The sequence below is a fragment of the Lottia gigantea genome (assembly GCF_000327385.1).
Source record: "Lottia gigantea unplaced genomic scaffold LOTGIsca_56, whole genome shotgun sequence".
In the NCBI taxonomy this organism is placed as follows: domain Eukaryota; kingdom Metazoa; phylum Mollusca; class Gastropoda; family Lottiidae; genus Lottia; species Lottia gigantea.
Window position 1 is genome coordinate 1,566,707 of NW_008709919.1, and position 22,567 is coordinate 1,589,273.

At 35.0% G+C, this 22,567-nt stretch overlaps 1 protein-coding gene across 1 annotated transcript; it reads left to right on the forward strand.

Annotated features, from left to right (window-relative positions):
• Positions 1-497: 497 nt before the first annotated feature.
• LOTGIDRAFT_234884 (hypothetical protein) lies at positions 498-22,383 on the forward strand (the record flags this gene model as incomplete). Its single annotated transcript, XM_009063252.1, has 27 exons — positions 498-528; positions 3,599-3,628; positions 4,315-4,725; positions 6,290-6,448; positions 7,772-7,813; positions 8,179-8,229; positions 8,659-8,685; positions 9,002-9,043; positions 9,379-9,411; positions 9,884-10,984; positions 11,454-11,495; positions 11,803-11,940; positions 12,506-12,643; positions 13,632-13,643; positions 14,591-14,614; positions 16,148-16,249; positions 16,629-16,652; positions 17,119-17,163; positions 17,420-17,455; positions 18,398-18,424; positions 19,403-19,435; positions 19,671-19,700; positions 19,916-19,936; positions 20,636-20,659; positions 21,373-21,432; positions 21,690-21,740; positions 22,138-22,383. The coding sequence occupies 27 exons, from the start codon at positions 498-500 to the stop codon at positions 22,188-22,190; spliced, it is 2,787 nt and encodes a 928-aa protein (XP_009061500.1). The 3' UTR covers positions 22,191-22,383.
• Positions 22,384-22,567: the final 184 nt, after the last annotated feature.

The following is a 22,567-nucleotide window of genomic DNA, read 5'->3' on the forward strand; positions in this document are numbered from 1 at the left end:
TGTAACAGCTCATAGATCAAAGTGATCTAAGTGTAACAGTTGGCTTTTTTTGCTCATTTTTTCAAAAAATATTTTAACGTAAATTAGTTGTTATCTCTGGCAGTAAAATTCCGAAATTTTTGAAAAAAGATCGTGTTTTATGAAGGAAATGATGATTTGTTTCTGAGTATGCTCATAAAGATGGGTTGTCCTAAAACATAAATCTTATATACAAGTACAAGTGCTCAATGTAAGGTGATGTTGATATTTTATGTTAACGAACAAAAAAAATTAGCGCAGATGATGTTCGTGAGGTAATGAAGTGGATTGCCGTCTTTGTTTGAAATTGATGGCATCTACACCTCATATATTTCACTGTCGACAGGCTGGTGATAAATGTGGGTAAGAAAGTTGACATGAGAATATGACAAGTTAAAGCCATTACACTTTTCTCTTTATATGTACATCCGTTCATTTTCATTTCGTACTACGCGTTTGGATAAACAAAATAAGGGAAAATGAAATGTATCGACAACGTTGGCTTAGTGGGTGAGTTTTTAATATTTGGGTATTATTGTCCTTTAATTTATTAATTCATTTATTAGTGCAGTTCAGAAATATATACATTTTTGTGGGTTTTGTGACTACACATTGTGCCAATCGCTTCAATATGTTGTTCATATCTTTCATAGGATCGTAAAATATCATAACACGTGGCATATGTATGAGCGGTTAAATTAGAAGCATAAACGGATACCCGCAAGTTTGAACAAAGTGTGCATATCAGTTATGTTAAATTAGAGTAAGAAAACAGGCAGGGTAATTCCGTTTTAAGGTACATTCGTGATGTGTTAGCAAAATTTAAATTCCTTAAACTTGAAAGTCTAAAATAGTTATATATTTATGAGTAAGGATAAGCATGTGGGCCATTTCGCCAGGACTTTGCGGGGTAATAGTTTGCCCAAGGGGACAAATAAGTCCGTTAAGATATATGATCGTGACACGACAGCAGTGAACCACCATTGACCATAATATGTCAGCCATTTTGTATATTTTTTTACCTACAATCCAAAGGTATATGTGAACCATACCGAAAAATAATGTATATAGTCTCAACCGTCGTTGATAATGACCACGCCCACTGAAGACAAATATGTATATGTTGCGCTTCTTAACTTGAAGCAAACAGCAATGGACAGCCATCAGCAGAGCAAGGAAACACTCGCTTGCTTTCAATTTATAGTTCGTATTCAGAAAAGTAATATCTTCCAGCTCTTCACCACACACAAGTAAAAACCAAGATGAATGTTCAAAGGTACAAAGAACTGTGCTGGACACAACAGTAACTTTCTGTGTTCAGAATGAGGTTATAATGCATACAAGTTCACACACTCTTGTGGTACAAACAACATAACATACGAACAAAAACACATATTGATGTGCATAACCTATTATCCGACAGTGCTCAACCAAAATCATAAAATCAGAATCACGGGTTGACACTGATGTTCAAAGACATGACATTATCATAATGGTTTCGTGATTGTGGTAATATAACTTATATCATTTATTTAAAACCGAAATACCCGCCAATTACGAAGGATCGTCGGAAATATAATGATAATATTATATTCTGTCACTTATGTGACTGAAAGGAATTATTAATGACATAAGTAGGTCAGTCGTGATGCTGTGATATTTATACACGGTTGTTGAATCACGAAAGCTGCGTTACTGATAATAGTGTTCAGACATTTGTTGGATTTAAGTCGTTCAAACTATCGCGTCAAGAAATGATGGTCGCATAATTCATTCATGATTTAAACCTTTAGAATAAACAAAGGGCAAAGAATCTACATTGATCTACGTTTTTATTTTTTAAAGAGACAGATTTGCTATTTTCGGGGGTCAATTATACCTTGGTCTCAGAAACTGTAATAGTACAGGTAATCAGTAATAGTGTTCACAGCTCACTGTCAAAATTTGAGCTTTCAAATCCACGTGTGTTCAGAATTATCTGCATTTGAATATTGAAATGTCTAGTCTTTTTTGAGTCTCTGTCATAAATAGAAAATACATATATAGAAATAGAAAATAAAATTTACAGTTTGAAGTATTTTTAAAGGAATTATGCGATTTTCGTAAATTTCTAGTACGATTTAGATATATTCAAGACCCAAATCATCCCCTGAATATTGTGAATCTTTCCAATAGTCTTCCAATTTCTTCTTTCCGACCTAAATGAACTGAAATCATACAACCGAGTCACTTTTCAGAGTTAAAATCTGTCATCTGGTTCCGCCCTGCCCGAGGGCAGATATGTCATCTCAAGAACGTCTACACGTCAAATCATCATTATTTATCTTCATGAGAGATCAAGAGAAATGATTTTGCTTTGTTTGAAAATTAATATCCCTCAAAAGACGTAAAACGTGGTATATAAAGCAATAATTAAACATTGCATTTGATTGGTCTAGCATTTAAGTGACCTTGAATCGTGGTATTTATCAATTTCCTCAGATCATGTGCAGTCACACATATAGAAAGAAACACGAGACTAACATCTAGATCTGCTTTCTATTTTCATTGGTTATGTCATACGTTGACACTTTATCTGAAGTAAAATGACTTTGTATACCAAGACAGGAAACATTGCAATTTAACCCTCGAGAGTGAAATGCATGAAGGCGACATTTGAATATGATACATACTTTGAAAATACATCATATCCCACCAATAGGACAGAATGTTGCACACAATAGGAACTCAATAGGAAAATTGAAAAACAAATACGTTTTCGTGTGATTTTCTGCATTTGTCAGTGTACTGTAATCTGTTCAACTAAAACAGATGCAAATAAATGCCAACTGTAGAAAGATTCTGACTAAATTTGAAAACATTATCGATTTTACGTCACCTATTCCTGTGAACGATATGGTGGCAATTAAGACAAACTTATTCAAGGGGTGCCCTGGGCTTATTCTAAAGTGATCATAAGATCGCAGACAGTTCCACTTTGATTAAACATTTAGAAATGATATTGGTATTTCCAAAAATATATCTGAATGGCATGACCACATGTTACATACTGCACAGATTCTGAAAATTCACAAATAAACACGTAATATTTTTTAACCTATACATGTTCCACGTCAAGAACTGTCAAAAGTTGCTTACTGATTGTACATCTTGTAATCTTCTCTCGATAGGCTATTGCACTATACGATACGAAGATTTTAAAGCCTAGAATATTCATGATCAAAAGTTGTTAACTGATTTCAAATCTTGTAATCCTCTGAACCTTTTAAGCATTTCCAGTCACAACGTTAGAGGTACCTTAAAGAAGAGCTATCTGAAAACAAGTATCCAATTTACCACTTAGAAAACCACCAAAACAAATTTGGCATCATTGCCACTGTAATTTTTGCGAAAAATCTTCTTTTAGTCTTTTAGCACTTAAGTAGAAGTCATACTTGGTTGGCAATTTTCATCTGTTCTACTGAAACCTTCGGAACATAGACTAATGAATTGAAAATATGTTTTAAGTTTTACAATGACTTATGTTCGACAAAACATGTTCTTTGAAGAAAAAAATGAAATAGTATTTAATTTATTTCAGTGACATTAGCAGTAATAGCGGTGATAGTAGGTAAGTTATCATCTCTCCATAATATATTTCTTTTGAAAAAGTCCTTCTAATATGAATCGGTGTAACTGATCTGTTATTCTTAGCATGGTGTGAATATCTGTATGTATAAAAACGGTATACACTTCCTTTCGTGTAAGTATGGTACAAGTGTTAGCATTTAGTGCCTTTGTAGAACTTTGTGTCCAGTTCGATTTACATTTTTATCAGAATCACAAAACGTATTGCTTAAGACCCCAAATCGTTTTAAAAGCCATTCCCGTCACTTTTATTTGCCTTCTCGACATCCCTTACCGTACCTTACCGTATTTTTATGCAAGGGATTCTATATCCTCGAGGACTTTTTGATTTTCATCAAATGCTTTCATGCAATTTATAGTCTAGGAACATGCTGTGGACAACTTTGGAAATTTAAGCAATTTATGTTTGTTCTTATGGTTTACACTCTGTTCGTGTATAGATTCCGATAAACCAGCGTTTCAAAGAATAAAGAATTTAATTGATCTATTTAAGTTAAATAATTATATGTCTTCTTGATTTTTGTGAGCATCACATAGCCTGCTCGTATTATTAGTTTTTTTTTATTAAAAAGATTTGTCAAAAAAGCTCATATTCTTGTGTAAAAGCAATAGTGGATGAAATGAGCTGTATGAAGTTTCTCGACTAAATAGAAAGTTTCATCCCTTCAGGAGGACAGGATACCACCACCGAAACAATTAGTACAGCAGGCCAAACAGATGTCGCCCCAGTTAAAATCACAACCAATAATCCTAGTACCACAGACACAAATGTGCCAACGACTGGTGCATCAACGGCTGGGTCATCCACAGCTGGCTCATCAACGGCTGGCTCATCAACCGTTGGCTCATCAACAGCTGGTTTGCCAACAACTGGTTTTCCCACATCTACAGCAGCAGCTGCCCCGGTTGTATCAGCAGTAGCTGCTCCAGTTGTTCCAGCATCTGCACCAGTGATGACACCTCAACAACCACCAGCATCAAATACGCCACAGCCATTGCCTGCTTCTCAACCTCAACCTCAAACATCGTCGAACCAAGTTTCAAATATTGTACCTATGCCTCCAGTCCCCGGTATGGCATGTGAGTATATCTATCCTATTTATGTATACACATAAAAATCTAGATCAGAGGCCTTATTCTCCAACACTTAACTTGAATAAAATCAAGATTGTAAGATCTACAGTAATACAGATAACAAAACTAAATCAATCAATTTGAGTGATTGGCCAATAAGAAGGTTAAAACACTAAAACCATCTTAAATCAGATCACATCTACGAATTCGAATTCAACACAGATGAACATTTCCTTCCAAAAATTGGATAAGGCATCTGTGTCAGACTAATAATATATCCAGTCTGTTATGATATTAAAAAGTACACTTTCTTTAAACGCATCAAATTATAATCACATATTTCATAATGTCGTCTTCCAGTAGATGTTTATTGCAGGGATTTTATTGATAATAATTAATGTTGGCTAACCCGGAACTTTTTTTGTACCCTCATCTTGATTCTTGTTATGATAATTATATAGTCATGTCACGAAGTGTAAGGATGTCAAAACACCTTTGGTATCCTTTGTCAAAGATATATATGCATTTTGAGTAGGTTTATGTATAAATAAAAAATCCTTACAAGCAAATTTCGTCAATCAAATTCTCGTCCAAAGTATGTCAAGATCGAGGATAAAAGTTGTGTATTAGTGGACTCCTCCAAAGAGAAGTACCATCAGGTGTTTCGGAAAGAGTAAGCATAGTCAAATGCATCTAAGTATAATATTAAAACCTGTATTAGAATTTGTTATTACGTACTAACTACTAATCATAATTACACGTAGATATGCATAGACGTATTATAAAAACAATGCACAATGATAAAAGATTATATAATTATATGCATTTTAAAATGAAAAATAAAATGAATCATAACAATTAAGTATGAGTCATATACAGTAAACAAAGTTAAAATAAGAGAGACAGTAGTTGCACCAATGGCTTTATAGGCATATCTTAGAGCACACACTCATTTGAGATCTTACTAATATGCTTCTTCTAACAAAATGGCAAATAGATTTCAAACTAAAAATGTCTATAGCGTCCAATGAAAAGGAGTGATGGCTATATACGTCTAAATTATAATACGAAATTACGAAAAATATTACTTTACCTACTTATTTGGGCATCAGTACACACGATAATAGTTTAGGCGTTCACTTATAATTTTTATGGGTGAATTTTTATGGCTGATGTAAGTAATGCTTTATGTGCGACGTTCATTTGTTTTTTCATAAGAGTCGGTTATGCCTCGTAATAGGCTTGACAGTTATGTAAATTAATGGTCATGGCTTTACAAAGATACACATGACATGTGCGCCTTTCGTTGGATGAGGGATAAATATGAATCTGGGTGTGAATTTGCTGTGCTTGTTGAGTTTACTCGGAATTTGTCTTTCATTTCGACCTGCTGTACACTGTAGAGGTATTGTAAACCGTTAAGATTTACTTAGGTTCGTCAAGAGCTGCAAATTGTGGGTCTCTCAAACAGGATTTATTGGTTCAAAAATTAAAGTCATTATTTTTGGTGTGCATTTAATTTTGCATCAATTTTCGATCACCCATTTTACATTTTAATCATGTATTGCAGCAATATGTCCAAAACCCATCGATGTACGCGGTGCATCATATACCGTATATGGAGCTTTCGCCGTTTATCGATGTCGACCTGGTTTTGTTTATGACCAGCATGTGTCAATGTGCCAGCCAGATTCAACATGGACTCCGCCCGAAATAATATGTAAACCACGTAAGTTATCTGTTTCGTCAACAGCTATTTGTATAAAGTATATAAAAAAAAAAGGGAAAAAATGAGAAAATATTTATCGGGCAGATTTCTCAGTATAAAATTTACAAGCATTAACGAACTGAATTCACTCTGGCCTATAAAGCAATGTTATTGCAAAACTAAGAAACTGTTTGTTGTGTAGATTCTTTGTAGTACAATAATGATGCATTTTGAGACATTTGAATGTTCTCCGTGATACGGACTATGCTACATCATTATTTATTTTGCTAATTATGTGTATCCATATTCGGAAAAAGGCTTTCCATCATCAATGCCATTTGATTAAGGACATGAAATTTTCACAAGGGAACAAGTTCTACCAAACTTCAGTTGGAGTGCAGCCTGATGCTGAAACGGTTCAGTTGTCTGAATATTGCAAAGCGTATAGAAATAGACGAGGGCATGTTTTTAAGGATGGTTTCTGTTTCCTTAGTCCACAATTTATCAAATCTAAACACTGTAAAATCATTTTGTTTTTTTCATTAATGTTAATCGAGGTAGTCAATTGGTTTACGAACTTCCTTCGCTTGTAAGGTTTCTGAAAACAGTAAGATGAACCTTGCTATATTAGACTATAATATAAATATTGCAATACATGTATGTATGTCTTTTCGGCATTAATTTGTTAATACATCTAAATAGGAGATTGTGGTGAATCAAATATTCCAAGCGTAGACGGGGCGACATCGACCTATAATTCCACCATATTTACTTCTACTGTGATGTATAATTGCAATGAAAATGAAGGATTTAGCTATGAAAGTGGTACCACTACAATAACTTGTGGCGCTGACGGAATTTGGTCATCAATTAATTTAAAATGCAGCAAGAGTAAGTAAGATTAATGTTGTCTTTTGTAAACAATAGAACAACCATTTTTTTACAAGGATAAGAACTGGCATCTTGAGGATTACATCTCGGCCCCTGCAATTGCATTTTCCAGGAATAACCGTAAACATTTACAGCTTTATCGAAATAAAATGAAATGAATGAAGTTTTACGTCCTACTTTTCTGCACCATGAGGACAGCTAGTTTGAAGACTTTTTTGTAATATAGTAACCTTTCAAACAAATACAATTTATTATGGGCAAATTTTGATTTATTATAATCTTCAGTATACTTTTATTTAAAAAAGAAAAAAAAGAAAAAAAGAAACATCATAATTGAGATTGATGTGGTGTCGTATCTGCGTAATGAGCAATGTTCACTCAAGTGACATTTTGGCTAAGATTTTTATTTTTCGGTGGATGACTCATTTAGTTGGGTTTTTTTTTATCTTTTAGGTACGTTTGTTAAACCAATAGTTACAACAAATACCAACCAAGGTGGGTTAAATCATTTAAATGCAATGAATTCCAGAATCAACCTGTTCCCAACTTGAGGTAGTAAAACTGGGGTAGCTGAGCACCTCCGGGAGCATTGAAGAAGCAACTGATTCAATTTTAAAAATGTATTTTTCATCTGGTTAACTTCGATCAATATTCATTATTGAAATGCTTTCACTGAGCCTATAGGTTCTCTTGATGAGCAATGTTCAAATTACAGGGCAAAAACGGTTCAAAAGTTTGGGAATTGGGGAATCTAGTTAAAATCTTGTGTCCATTTAATATATTGTTTGAGACGCTTCGGATTGTCACAGTCTCCACGTTGAAGTTAATAGTGCTGATGATTTCATTTGATTTCATTTCAGGCCATAATATCGTCCAGAACATGTATGCCTTTATCTCAGCTATGGAAGCAGGTATTTTTAATCTCATAAAATTCTAAAAATAAGAAAGTCGGTATAACACTGGGCCCACGTGCAAAGACTGGTTACATAGATATCAATAGCTAACAAAGCCAGAAAACCATATATCAACTATATGCATGTGCATAGACGCCACGTACTATACCATAGTCATAAAATATCCAATCGCCATAGCCGCAAATAACGATACACGTTATATCATGGATCTTTGATTTTTATACCGCAAAGCTTACAAACGTAGGAGGAAAAAATCACCGAGAATTCCTCGAGGTGTTTGAGCGATTTCTTTTTAATTTCAACTCTAAGGGTTTGATGAGGTATACATTAATACATATATTTTAAATACCGTTCTTGAGTGACAATTTAGGTCCAGACTCAATATTATAAGGAGAGTAATAATATTAAATTATGATTCATTTTCAGCTGGTAGTCGCAGCTTAAGCTCACAAGGTAATATGACTACAAATTTTACGTTTTAGTTCCTTTACTTTACAGATGTAAAAAAAAAAGATTATTTAATCCATTGTTAATCAAAGTGGCAATTGATACTATCAAGGTGTCAGAACAAAGCACCACTTCAGTGGCATCAGGTGTTTCAAAAGATTCGACATGTTTGCCTAAGAAAAATAGATTTAAGGCTTGTATAGGAGAAAATATATCTTTTCTACCAGCGCATCTTCTGCAAAACTTTCTGGAAAGAGCTAGACCTGTATTCAACCTATAATCTTCTGATCTTTGTCATAATTGTTTTTTATCCTTAATTTAGACCTAATTGGAGCATTCAAGTCAATTTTAACAGGCACTGCAGGTAAGTGATGAAATTGTCTAGTCTTTTTAAAGTAGGGCAGGATTGTGCAAAAATACATCCGTCAAAAGGCTACCTCAGTTTAACATCAAAAAGATATATACGATTTCTCCATTATTGTCCATATACATACGGTTACTATTCTAGTATGGCAGTACGTTTAAGTGATAGATTTTTCAGATAATAAATATCACCCAAGTAAATGAAAGAAAAATTCTGTGTAACTGGATATGTGTGCATTGTTTTCGTAGTTTTAGGACCGACCCCAAGAGCTACAAAGCTAAAGCAATTTACAACTTTTATAAGCTATTTTAACGTTTTTTCTTTTTTAAATACAGATATCACTAAATTACAACAAGGATTGTTAACAAGTAAGTTATATTTTGGTTATAAAAGACTTACAATGTTGCAATTCCACTAAAACTAACTGTTTGATGACATCACTAATCGCGAAGAGCCTTATGTAATAAGGCATATTTTGCGATTAATTACGTTTGCCAATTTAGTTAAGATTTGGACTATATGCTTAAACTTTTTTTTTACCACGTCTACTGTCATCAGCAAAGGTCGAGAAATTTAGAAGGATTCAAAATATATAATAGTTTATATATATATCAGAAAACTGATCAGCTTGTGACGTTAATGCCTTTATTGACATATATTCTGGCCAAGATTTTCCTGGAATAACTGGAACTGACGTCGGTCGAAAATCCTTTGAATTGTTTTAAATTGTTGCTTTGATATAACCCTTCTTCATTAAAACAGAAATTGTGACGAAGTACTTCCCCCGTTATATAAGCTTCTTCATTGAATGTTCTTGTTTTCATAATTTTGTCAATTTAGATCCTACTCCTCAAGTGCAGCAGCCACAACCAACGTTTAATCAGCAACCGACACAACCATCTCCAACAATTCAAAATACAAATCAATTCCAAAACCCGACCGTACCCATACAACAAACTAATCTAATGCCTCAAAATCAACCAGCGTCTCAATTTCCAACTCAACAAAAACCAGTTTCTCAGTTTACGAATCCACAACAACAACAACCAAATACTCAATTTCAAAATCAACAACAACCAAATTCTCAGTTTCCAAATCAACAACAACAACCTAAAAATCAATTTCAAAATCAACAACAACAAACAGTTCCTCAATTTGCAAATCCACAAATAGTTTCTCAATATCCAAATCAACAACAGACAGTTTCTAAATTTCCAAATCAGCAACAGACAAATTTTGGTCTAAATCAACCGACCCAACCAATGTCTAATAACAATCCCCAAACATTTAATAAAAACCAAGCTATGTATCCCCAAAACCAACAATCATTTCCTAATCAGCAGAAACAACAGTTTCAAAATCCACCACAATCATTTCAATCGAATATGATGAACAAACAATTCACACAACCACAGCAACAACTCAACCCAAACCGTCAATTTCAATCACAGCAACCACAACAACCACAATATAATCAACAAAACATGCAAAATGCAAACCCACCATATCAACAATTTCAACAGCAACCTATGCAACAACCATCTAACCAACCGTTATCTCAGCAACAGATGTTACAACAAAAGATACAAATTGTTCAGAATCAAATGCAACCATCTACACAACAAACCAATCAATTTATGCCTCAACAACAACAGCAGCAGCAACAGCAACAACAACCACAAAACCAGCAGCAGCTTCAACAGCAACAGCTTCAACAACAAATTCAACAACAACAAATGCAGCTTCAACAACAACAGCAGCAACTTCAACAACAGATTCAACAACAGAGATCTTTTCAGCAACAACAACAACAACAACAACCAATGCAACCGAATCAAAATGTTCCAACTTTAAACCAATTCCAGATTCAAAACCCTGCGAGTCAAGCTGCTCAAATACCATCAACTGTTGCAAAGTCGTCTCCTACTGCTAACAACCCTGGTAAGGTTTATACATGATATATAACTAGGCCTGTGGTCAGTTACCCGCTTAAAAAAACTTTTAGTCATCTCTACAGTTACTTATTACAAAGCTTTTATACATACAAGGGTAATATATGATATCGTATGTATAATAATAACAGTATTTGGAAGAAAACATATTATGAAAGAAGGAACTATGCTATTCCACGAATTTGGTTTATGGGCTTTCAATATCGAAACTTTTTAACATAAGTCAGATATGAGGGAGCTTTTATTTTTAAAATTCCAAAGACGAAGCGATGGCGAAGCTCAACTATTTAACTCTAAAGTTAGATATGAGGGAATTTTTTATTCAAAATTCTAAAGACGATGCAATGGCATGTAATTTTTTTATTTACAAACATCCAGCCTGTCGTTGACAAATACGCCCAGCCTCTCATAACTAAGTCACGAACAAATTTCATTATATTTCCAAATTTTACTTTTAGCTGAAGGCGTACTACGTCAGCTTTTAGGCACACAATATGACAGTAAGTTAGATTTACTAAAATATCTATATAGCGATCGATCCCTATTTCACCAAAACAACATTTTTTGAACAAGAAATGATTAGATGAATTACGATATATAACACAACATACGATACATCTTGATGGTGATGTATCCAAAATTAAGTCGATTGAAATAAGAGAGAAATCCCACATGTGCCTATCATTGTATCCGCCACGATAGTATCTCTATCTTCAGAAACCACCTAGATTCAAATGTTCATTGAGGCTAATGATGTTTGGAGGTGATCCACATCCTGAAGTAAGATAAATTTGTCTCTAATTACAGCTATGAGTCCAGCATTAAAAGCAGTTTTATTAGGTGAGCAATCAAAAACACCACCACCAACAGCAGCAGCTCCTCCTGTTCAACAACCTTCCAACGACCCTCTTGCTGCTTTACTTGGTGGCGGTGGTAATAACAAAGGTAGGTTAATGAATATTATAACGTCTTCGTCACTGCATCCACTAAAATCAAAGTTAGGGACAATTCTAGAAAATGCCTTAGGGGAACCCAGCCAGGAGACAACAGATTTCAGATGGCCTGAGTTGAATTTTGAGCATTTGAGGGCTTGATATTCACTACAAAATAAGCCCTTTCACATTTGTGAGAAATACTCTCGTGATAGAAGTGTCTTTTTTATAGCGATTTTACAAACATCATGAATTGGCATGGAACTATGACAAGAAAGGTTGTTTAAAATGAAGTTAGCAGTGGAATACTCTTTCCCTTGAACCCATCGAGGTGAGGTGTGGTCTTCAAGTGGCAACAAATTTACAAAGTCTGTACCTTGAATTTTTGCCTCGAGTTAGCCACGTTTTGAAATAACATCGGTTACTCGTAAACCATTTTGCAAGTTATTGTTGCATACTTTTAGGCTGATACTAAGAATTCAAATGCAAAATACATAGAAATAGGTTAAACTTTGACGCACATCAATATGTTCTGTTGGTATTTCTGTATTTATCAATTTTCTTTATCATTTTTATAGCTTCTAACGCTGGTATGCCTAGTTTATTTGACTTCGGAAGTATGTTTGGTGGCTCAAATGGCACTGCCAATCCATTTGGTATGGGGGGAGGCATGATGAACATGATGGACCCAGAAATGATGGCTGAAATGCATGAACGTGAGTAAATCCTTTAGCTTTGTCGGCGCCAAATAGTGTTGTGGTCAAAGTACAACATTTTCGACAGAACCTTGACTTCAAGTTCTTGTTTACTTTATATTCAATATCGTTTAGCAGCATGCAAATAATGATGGCATTTATACCAAATGTATATAATGTTTGTAGCACTAACAGAAATCAAAATGTATTTGCTTAACAGTATATGGGACTAACTAGCTCCATACTTTGTAACTTTGAATCTGTATGAAGCAAACGGAAAGCATCTACTCTTCTGTTGCATCCGAATGCGGATTAAAAATCGAAAAGTGATCTGAGTGATATTGTAGCACATCGAGTCTCATCGCAAAAACTACTATGATCTCAATGAGTGAAGAGACATAGACATAGTAGATAGTTCACCCAATATTAGAACCGTCTTGATCTTAAGAAGCCATACAATTGGCGTACAATCCAATCACGTCGCTCCATTCCGTGATACAGTAATAGGGCTATTGCAGTCCAGATATGCGTTAAGTACGAAGTTCGTAATAGCTTGATATTGGAAAAATATACTTGATAAATCGACACTATATTCCTGTTACTAAAATTTGTTGGCTTTGCTCTTGAGTGTTATTTTCTCTCGAGTGTATAAAAGATATATTTTTATTTAGCGAACGGTGTAATATTTTGACTAATTGTGTTTTTGCCATTGTCAAGCTTGCGTAATTATTATTTAATACTGTATAATTAAAAAATGCACCTTTTTTGACTCAACTGAAAGAATTTTAAATATATCTATTTCATTTTTCGTCAATTCTTCTTATAATAATGATAATTTATTTTACGTAATATGTTAGTAACGGATAGATAGAATTCAGCTCTATTAGCTGGTAAAGCAAGTATTTAAACGTTTTACTCCGTTGATATCAATATATCAGCAAGCCACAAAGATTAAATCATTCTCAAAATGTCATATTAAAAATAACATATTTCTAAATCTTTGTTTCAGAGCGCTTAGCGGGTAAGTGAAATACATACTTTTGTTAGACATCTGTAAACGATTGCATTTGCCATGCTTGAAAGTATAATATGCGCAGGCGCATTTGTGCTATCAATGATAGAGCCACGTACGCAATCGAGGCGCTGGTTGGCGTAGGTATATGCTTCTTTATCACATAGACAAGTACAAGTATAACTGGCTCTTGAGCAACCTGACTTTATATTGCATTATGAAAAGAAATTGTTCCCTGATGTTGGCAGTGCAATAGGGTGCCAATTTGTAGGGTTGCTTTCTGCAAAAGCATCCTTAAGAATCCTCAAATCTGTGGTAAAATCCTTGTAAAATGATAAGCGCCCATTCATATTTTAATAAATATTGCATTTTATGCCTGGAAGCATACAAGTGAGTTATGATGAATTTGCCTTGCAAAATATTAGTAGCTCCAATGATCTCAGTATCTAACAGCTGCGTGGACTTTAAGCATAAAGCGCATTACTGCAAATTTCTTCGTATATTCCTGTAAACCACAACATGTAATCAGCTTTCGCTCATCTCAATACTATGATCTAATTTCAATTTGATTAAAATGTAGATCTGGATGTTTCGTTGTATGTTTGACCCAAATTGCCGACAATGATCTGACGAAATTCCTTTTTGAGTAGTGTTCAATCGAATATCCAATAGCGTCAAACTATCATGATATTCAATCGGAAAACTCTAAAATTGGGCTAACAATACAAGTCAGAATTAAAAGGTCTTTTATTAATCTTGACATGTGATTGGTTGCGAATTTAGTGACCTAGAACATGTGTTACATAATAATTGTCAGATCATGGATTGCAAGTGGGGTCAGCCACAGACCAACCCACAGAACAAAACGCCAAATCTGCATTTTAATCTGATTGCATTAATTGCTGATATATTGCTTAACAATGCTTAACAATTAATGCTTTTTCTTATTACGACAGCTAGCTTGGTCCACAAACTATCCGGTAAGTGCTAAATTTCATAAGTTTTTATAATAATTGTTCCTACATAGAAAATTGATGATAATTTTTTTAAACGCTAGGAACTGGAATTTGTAGCTTCGAAAGAAGTCGGTAGATTTTTAATTTGGCGTGTCCAAAGATTTTTTAAACAAATATTAAGATATTAAGAAAGCAACAATGCTGAAATCCATTTCGGCCTGAGAGCTAGTCGACATGGAAGGATCTGAAAACTGCTAATATAAATTCTTATGATTGAGCACGAGTAAAAGATTTTATTCCTATAGATTCTATCAATAAACGCATATTTCATAATATATTCCATGCACCGTTTGTTATAAGGTGATTCCCTTGTTATGTTATCTTATTTGGAACAATTTTGGTGACAAGTGCATGTCCTTTACCTTCAATTTAAAAAAAATTGTTACAAACCAAGGATGTCAAGTTGTTTGTTTCCATGATGCATGATTACATGACCTAATTTGCATAGTTATTATATTGTTTTTATGAACCGGTTGTGTGAAGCTGGGAACTGTACTGTTGTGTGATTAATTTGATCATGAATATTTAACAGATGATTTTGACGCGATAAATTATATGATTAACATATATAACTATTCGGCTGTTATTGCCGAACCATAAAATATAACTGCTACTATATCAGCTTATATATACCCCAATATATTGTGCATAGTAAAATAGATTCAAATTGGCCCTATTCTGTATATCGGGGACACTGCTTCTGTTTGCACCAATCCGATTTCTCTTCCTGCATCTGTAGTTCGTTTGTCAGATTTTTCCCCTTAAATCCCATATATTAATTGATTTGAGATATATTTTTAATATTGACATAATAACCTGGTTATATAGATATGTTTAATATTATTTGCAACACCAATGTACCATTTCGGAATTATTAAATAATTTGTTATACCATCGTTATATACGGACAAAGAAGTAGTAGTGTCCCTGATTAAAATATTAGTCTTTCGAGATGGTAGAGCTAAATTTGAACTATCCAAGAATTCAACTTTGATGCCCGGTTCACCCACTATTCAGTAGAATCGTTCGGCACTCATTTCAACTGTCATGACGACAGGGCGTTATTGGCCTTCTCACTTGCTGCCATTGCGGGTTTATGGCGTCATATTGCACACGAGGAAGGTTAATAACACCTTATAAGACAGTCTTACTTGTTTCGCTCAATTGCGGGATAACCGAGCGTCGTATTATAATTTCAAAGAGTGCTATGGATAATAACAATTGAGCTCTCTCAGTTGGTTAAACCTTTACAAAGTTACGATAATAATGTATAATGCATAACAACGAACTAAAACTTATATTTATCTTTGCTCTAACCATGAAGCAATTAAAATATATATATTTTTTTTTATCTCAACTGCTAGGTTATGCGCATCAACGCGGTCACAATTGAGGACTGAATACTATACAGAATTTCAGAGCTGGGCATACTTTTCTCCAGTTTTGCGGATTGAGGGCATCCATCATCTGATAATAACCATGTAATTTGTATTTTAGGTAAAGGTGGATTGCCTGGAACCAATCCATTGGCGGCATTAGGAGCAGCAGGAGCCGGGTTAGGAGCAGGTGGTTTAGGGGGCAATCAGATGGATCCTTTAGGTAAATAGATTATGATTTCATATAGCATGCCCCTTAAGCACACTTCTTTGAAGAAACGTTTCAAACTCGTCTCGGGGTGTAGACATGAGAATAAGTTCTACTTATCTGTTGTCAGCCTTAAGTCAGCTGTCTGGAGATAGCATAGCATGAAACTCACAACACCTTGCTATTTTTTAGTTCTGCTTTAATATTTCTAGCATGATAAATATTCAATTCGATAACGAAAATGAACAGAGTAGAAATACACAAATTCATTCGAAAACCATTTTGTTTCAGTCGCGCTCTTCAAAGTGTAGCTATTAATCTGCCTTATACCAGGGTTTCGCAACTGTCGGCAACTTGAAAAAGTATATTTAAAGTATAAAATTTATATTTTCAGCTGGACTTTTATCTGGTACCGGTGGTAAGTCTAATATAATAGCTGGATTTGTGTCTATATATAAACCAAAATACATTGCATATTTCCATTACCTAACTTAGCCTTAACAACACAGCAAAGATTTTTTTTTATATCACAAATGTTAGGATGTGCATTAGGAAGTTGTCCCGTAAAACTTGGAAATATATAAAATTACAGTATCAAAGCATAAACTCCATATATTGATCCCATAAAATAGGGCATGAGATGGTTTTAGGTGTGGTCATATGGGATTTGACCATGCAAAACATCATCTCAATGCAGCAAATTGCAACTTTTACAGTAATCTTTTCATTTGTTAAAATACCCCCCCCCCCCCCCCCCCCCCCCGATCTTGTAAATGATGCAATCAAATCGACATCCTCTCAAACAATGATATGTCCAAATCATCCAAGACTATGTGGCACGGAATTTCGACGATGCCCTATTACATGTTTCATATGCATTTTAGGTTTGTTTGGGGGTGCTGGTGGTGCAGGTTCTGGTAGTCCTTTCGGTAGGTTTCAATTGCTATTAATTTAGATATTTACTCAGTTTACAAGAAGTGCTGACGAACCGACGGACAATGGCGACGTAAAGATATGTCCATATACATGTGAGCGTATAAAAAGCAAATACTATCAACACTAACTGCTAAACGAAACCCTATCTATAATAGTTTGACAATACATTGGTAGCTGAAAATTAACTTTTCATATGAGGAGGTATATCAATCACACGAGGAAAATTTACCGTAATATTCATATTTTCAGATGCACTATTAGGAGGCGGGGGAGCAGGTGGAGCAGGTATGTTTTTTTATGCTTACTTCAACGTCTTTCAGTCATTTCCTTTGTTCGCACATAAATGTATGAATTAAACCAAACGTAAATTTTGGTTTTGACGAATACGCTGAAAATTAGAATTTTTCATAAATATACTTTTAACTTGTCTTAAGCCTTAGTAATGAGTATTTTTCTAATAAATCTAAACGTATTTACAACACATGAGATATGCGAGAAAACGTAGAAGCAGAAATATGCCTAACCCAATCGTAATCGATAAGGCAAACATGCAAAATATACAAGTATGAAATTGACCACTGCTAACAGAGCCAAATTACCAAGATTTGCTATTGAGCAATGTATATGATCTTCACTATGTGAAGCTATTACCAACTTCGTCTTATATAATGACTGCCATAGCTACCTTTCTTGTTTCACGGAATGAAGAGATTGGATTGTACGCCAGCAAATACGGCCAATCATAGCACTAGACAGGCAGACTGTATACATTGTGGCTTACTATTTACTGAAATTCTGTCGAGGAAACTGATTAGCTATATTCTCTAACGTACGATCGAATAAAAGTCGTTGCATTTACACACTTACGTGATACTAGAAAGGTGGCTATTGCGGTCAAGGTATAAGACGCAGATCAAGGTAACGAAAATACAGTGATTGGCAGTAATTGCTCGCAGGGCCAGGATTAGCTATTGAACAAGGTGTATTTCGAAATGTCATGAAACTTGGTATGTTTCTTTTTTGTGTGATATGCTTCTCCATTGTAATGTAACAAATTTTCTACCACAGCCCATTCTAATGACGTGATTTTAACCAATCATAGCGTGTATTAAAGGACCCTTTTTGATACAATGACGAATTGTGTCTAGCGAAATATGACGGCTTCCTCGCACTTTTCGTCATTGTTTTCATGAAACAAAGTCTGAAAACAATGATATTAATTTGTAGGTGGCATGAATCTCGGCAATCCACTTGGTGAGTGAACAAAAAATTTATACCGGATTTTAAAAATTATGCACAAAATATGTACCTAAATTGTTTGAAATTTCCTTGACCAAAGATCTGAAATTAAAACAATATGAATGTACGGAATCTCAAAAACTTGTCGTATTTGAGCTTCCGTATGAAAGTCTATTTATGGTTGCAATTCAAATTGTACTCAGCAATACCGAAATTCCAACAGAAACATTTAAAGAATTCCCTTTTAAGCAATCGATTCATCGAATAACAAGAACCTAAAAGCTACCTTACTTGACGGTTTTTAACGCTTATTCGCAATAAACGAACAGTGCGTTTGTAGCCTTTTGAGATATTTTGTTTCATACCATTTATTTTCATTTGATATTTCAATCATCGCACGTGACAACTAACTATGCGAACAATGGTATTCAATACATAGTTTAAAGATGTATTACAATATAAGTTTTACAAGGGTTGTGCTCGATTTTTCTTTTTTATATTGTTCAAGGTTCATATGTGAGGTGCCCTTTTCCCTGAAGTACGGGTAATAAGGGGGTAGGTCGTGAAACACAAGGCCTGAATGAATGACCTGCCAAAAAAACCTTTAAAAATGATTCAGATATTTGTTCTGCAGTCTGTTGACAATATTTGATCGCAAGTTAGGTTCCAATCTATAACTTGATCAACAAAAGTTGACTAAACCAATTGCAAAGTTATCATTTGCAAATATTTTAGTTATCACTTATGACATGATGGTTTATTTGGGGCTGAATTTACAATAAGCAGAATTTGTAATAAGCAGAAAGCAGGATTGCACTTTCTATTGTTTTAATTTCATGAATATGATGCCTGTGTGAGCAGTTCGAGCACTACGCATGTCTAACTTGCAGGGTGGCAATTTAATGTGTTTGTCCCGAACCCGACTTGCCGAAAGTAGAAAATTACTCTTTCCAATTCCTGGCTATAAATTAAATTGAGATTTTTAAATTTCAGAAGCTCTCTTGGGAGGTGGTCAGGCAGGTCCAGGTAAGAATCAGTTCTATAAATGGCTCATCTTAATGATAACATTTTCTCAAATTCTTTTCAAGAATACGAACCTTGTCCTAACATTCATCAGATTGTATCATTCCATCATTCTAACCTATCATGAGATTTTATCGATGTAAAGAAATATATAACAATTGCTGAAGGGGGAGGGATGGGAGGTATCCCTTTTTCCATGTCTTTATTGCATGACCACTCGTTATTGTTTGAATTTCAGATGCGTTATTAGGTGGCCCAGGGGGTGCAGGTAAGAGTTTTACGCTAAATGAAAGGTAACGGATAAGGTCGTCTGTCCGTGAATACTATACATTTCATGTTAAGAGAGGTTCTGAGCTAGAATAGTACCCATAGTATCGTATTGAATCATTGAAAACAATATGTACCTGCTATATCCGCAATAAGGTGGAATACTTGACGTTGTATTGACACCCAAACCAAAATATTTTTGTTTCTTTTTTCAAGGTGCGGGCGGTAACCAGTTGGGTAAGTTATTCAGCTAGTAGGCTATTTATCGAGGTCTTGAAATTTTAAGGAAACCGCGGTGACTCAGTGAGTTAGGCGCTTGCTCGCTAACCTAAAGTCTAAGGTTCAGTCCCGGCACAAGTCGAGATAATACCTCCAGATTTTCCAACCCGGTGAAGGTAAGAGGGGCTGACATAGAAAAAGCGTCCAGTCGCTACAGGCTGTGCACGTTAAAGATCCCTCGACGGTTGGAAATCCTGGTAACATTTCCCTCATTGCACACTGCATGGCGTTGCCTGTCTTCATTAGCCATTATGATGCAGACAATTATGACGTAAAATTAATTAATTTGAAATTTTAAGTTCTATAAGATAACTGCCCTGGAAGAGCTGAAATTTCTAGAATTAAATGAAGGTAAACTTGATCTCATAATTATTGCTGTGTTCGTAACGGTGGAATTACTTATACTTACTTCAGCAAAGTGTACTGACACGCAGTTTTCCACATAATATGATCTGGGCCATCCCAAGAAGTTCATTATAACGTAAAACCGAGACCATAGCCAGACTTGATCGTTTGGAGGTTATATATCCGGAGGGGTGATAGTGTTTTTTTTTTTTAATTATTGTGAGGGGGTTTTCATTTTTTGGCGAGGGTACTCCCCCCCCCCAACCCTCTTTGTTAAAAATCGTTCTAAAACGTCAATAATTTTTTTTCCAGCTGCTCTCTTAGGAGATGTTCCAGGTAAGAAACTTTCATCAGTTAATTTCAATACTCCTTAATCAAATTAATTCAAAACTTAATTGTCCTTTTTTTGACTTTTACTGTCGATTGCAAGTCCGACGTCTGCGTTTCCTGTAGCGTTGGAAAAATATTATGACGTAAGAATAACATACATCGTCTGGCTTGAAAGGTATAGACGTCTGACAAAAATCTGAATGCTGGAAAGCTAAAAGTTGTCAGAAAACTAACTAAGGAAAGATAACCAAATATTTTCACGGTTAAAATAGTGCTCAATAATACATCAATAATCGTAGAGCGATACAGCAAAATAAAATCAGGGCCTGAAACTACATGGAACTAACATTCTATTTATGCAACTGATTTATTTTGGGAACATTTTTGAAACAAAATTTGCTACGATCGACGTGTGAATAAGTCATCTCAGTCGATGGGTACGGATAATCCGGGAAAGATCAACACCAAGAGGTTTGGCCAAGGACCAGCTAGTTGAAAGGATCCTTAACTGTGAACCTAAGTTGTTATCCTTGTCAAATATAGTTGTTTGTCTCTTTCTTTCTTTCTTTCTTTCTACATACGTCCATTAATTGCTTAAGACAGCTCCTACCAGTTTCTTAGACGTGATATCCACTTTTTTCATCAGGGGAACTATATTTTATGGGCTGCTATAGTATGTGATAGTGATAAATACTGTAATTGCTGATGTATTTTTATAGGAATGTCCCATCCAGGTTCTGGCGCTCACCCTACTGCTGGTGCAAACTTACCCTCCTCAGGTAACTATCGCTAAGAAATGATTTGATCTCATGGTTAGTGAGGGGCTATCAATTTTTTGTCGTAACAATGTTGTCGAATGATATGACAAACAAACCTAGTAAGGTAATGTATGCATATTACTCCGACGCACACAATATTCTCCATTGTGGAAGAGACTTTCTAGAATATGTATATCTTTGGTTTCGGGTTTAGTGACGTAAGGTATAGTAAAGTAAAAGTGACGTATAGATTCTTAAAGTGCATTAATTTGTTTTAGGAAATCCCAGTCAAACACCGAGCAGTTCATCTGGAAACTCAGCTGTAAATGGTACGTATAAAGAGCATAGTAGGGTGTTATGGTCGTAGTGCACTGATCGTAGTTTTGCAATGGAGCTATGCCTTACTTTACTCTAAAACAGACTCCGGTGGCCTTGTGCTACGAAATAAACCGTCATTGGTAATTCGAGGTTAACTTAAGCGGAGCTCAGGACGACTGGTGATTCAAAGCATTTGTGGTGGTCGGGCAAAGAGTTCATATACCGAAACCGTCCGACAATAGTCACGCATCTGGATGGTAGCAGAATATAACTTTGTCCTGTACCGATAGACATAGACAACTTAAGTGTCTATTAAGTGCACTGCCTTGCTAATGCTAACCATCGCTTTCATACCCGTAGAAACGTCACTATTTGAATGTCTAATAATTGACTTTTTTATACTTACAGCTGAAACGATGAAGATGATGAAGAAGCTTGGTCTCATGAAAAAGAAGAAATAAAACGATGGAAAGACATTTATCATACTTATGCATAACGCATCTATATATCGTTCAGTATAACATTGGAAGTAGGTGTACTGTGAATGATATCGTTCATACAAATATCCTTAAGCATCAAATGTGCGTATATTAAAAGCCATTTAAAGAAACTATCAAATACCATGATCATACAATAAATATATTACTCGGCAATATTTTGATTTGTTGTTTGTTGCCCCCATTAGCCGAATTTCAACGCCAGCAATCGATTGATTTGAAGGACACAGCTGTAAATGAGCATTGATAATCTTTGGACCAGTGACTCAACTACATGAGTCGGGACCCGTGGACTTTAGTGGATTACAGCCCATCCGCCGGGAATTGTTTTTTTAACATAA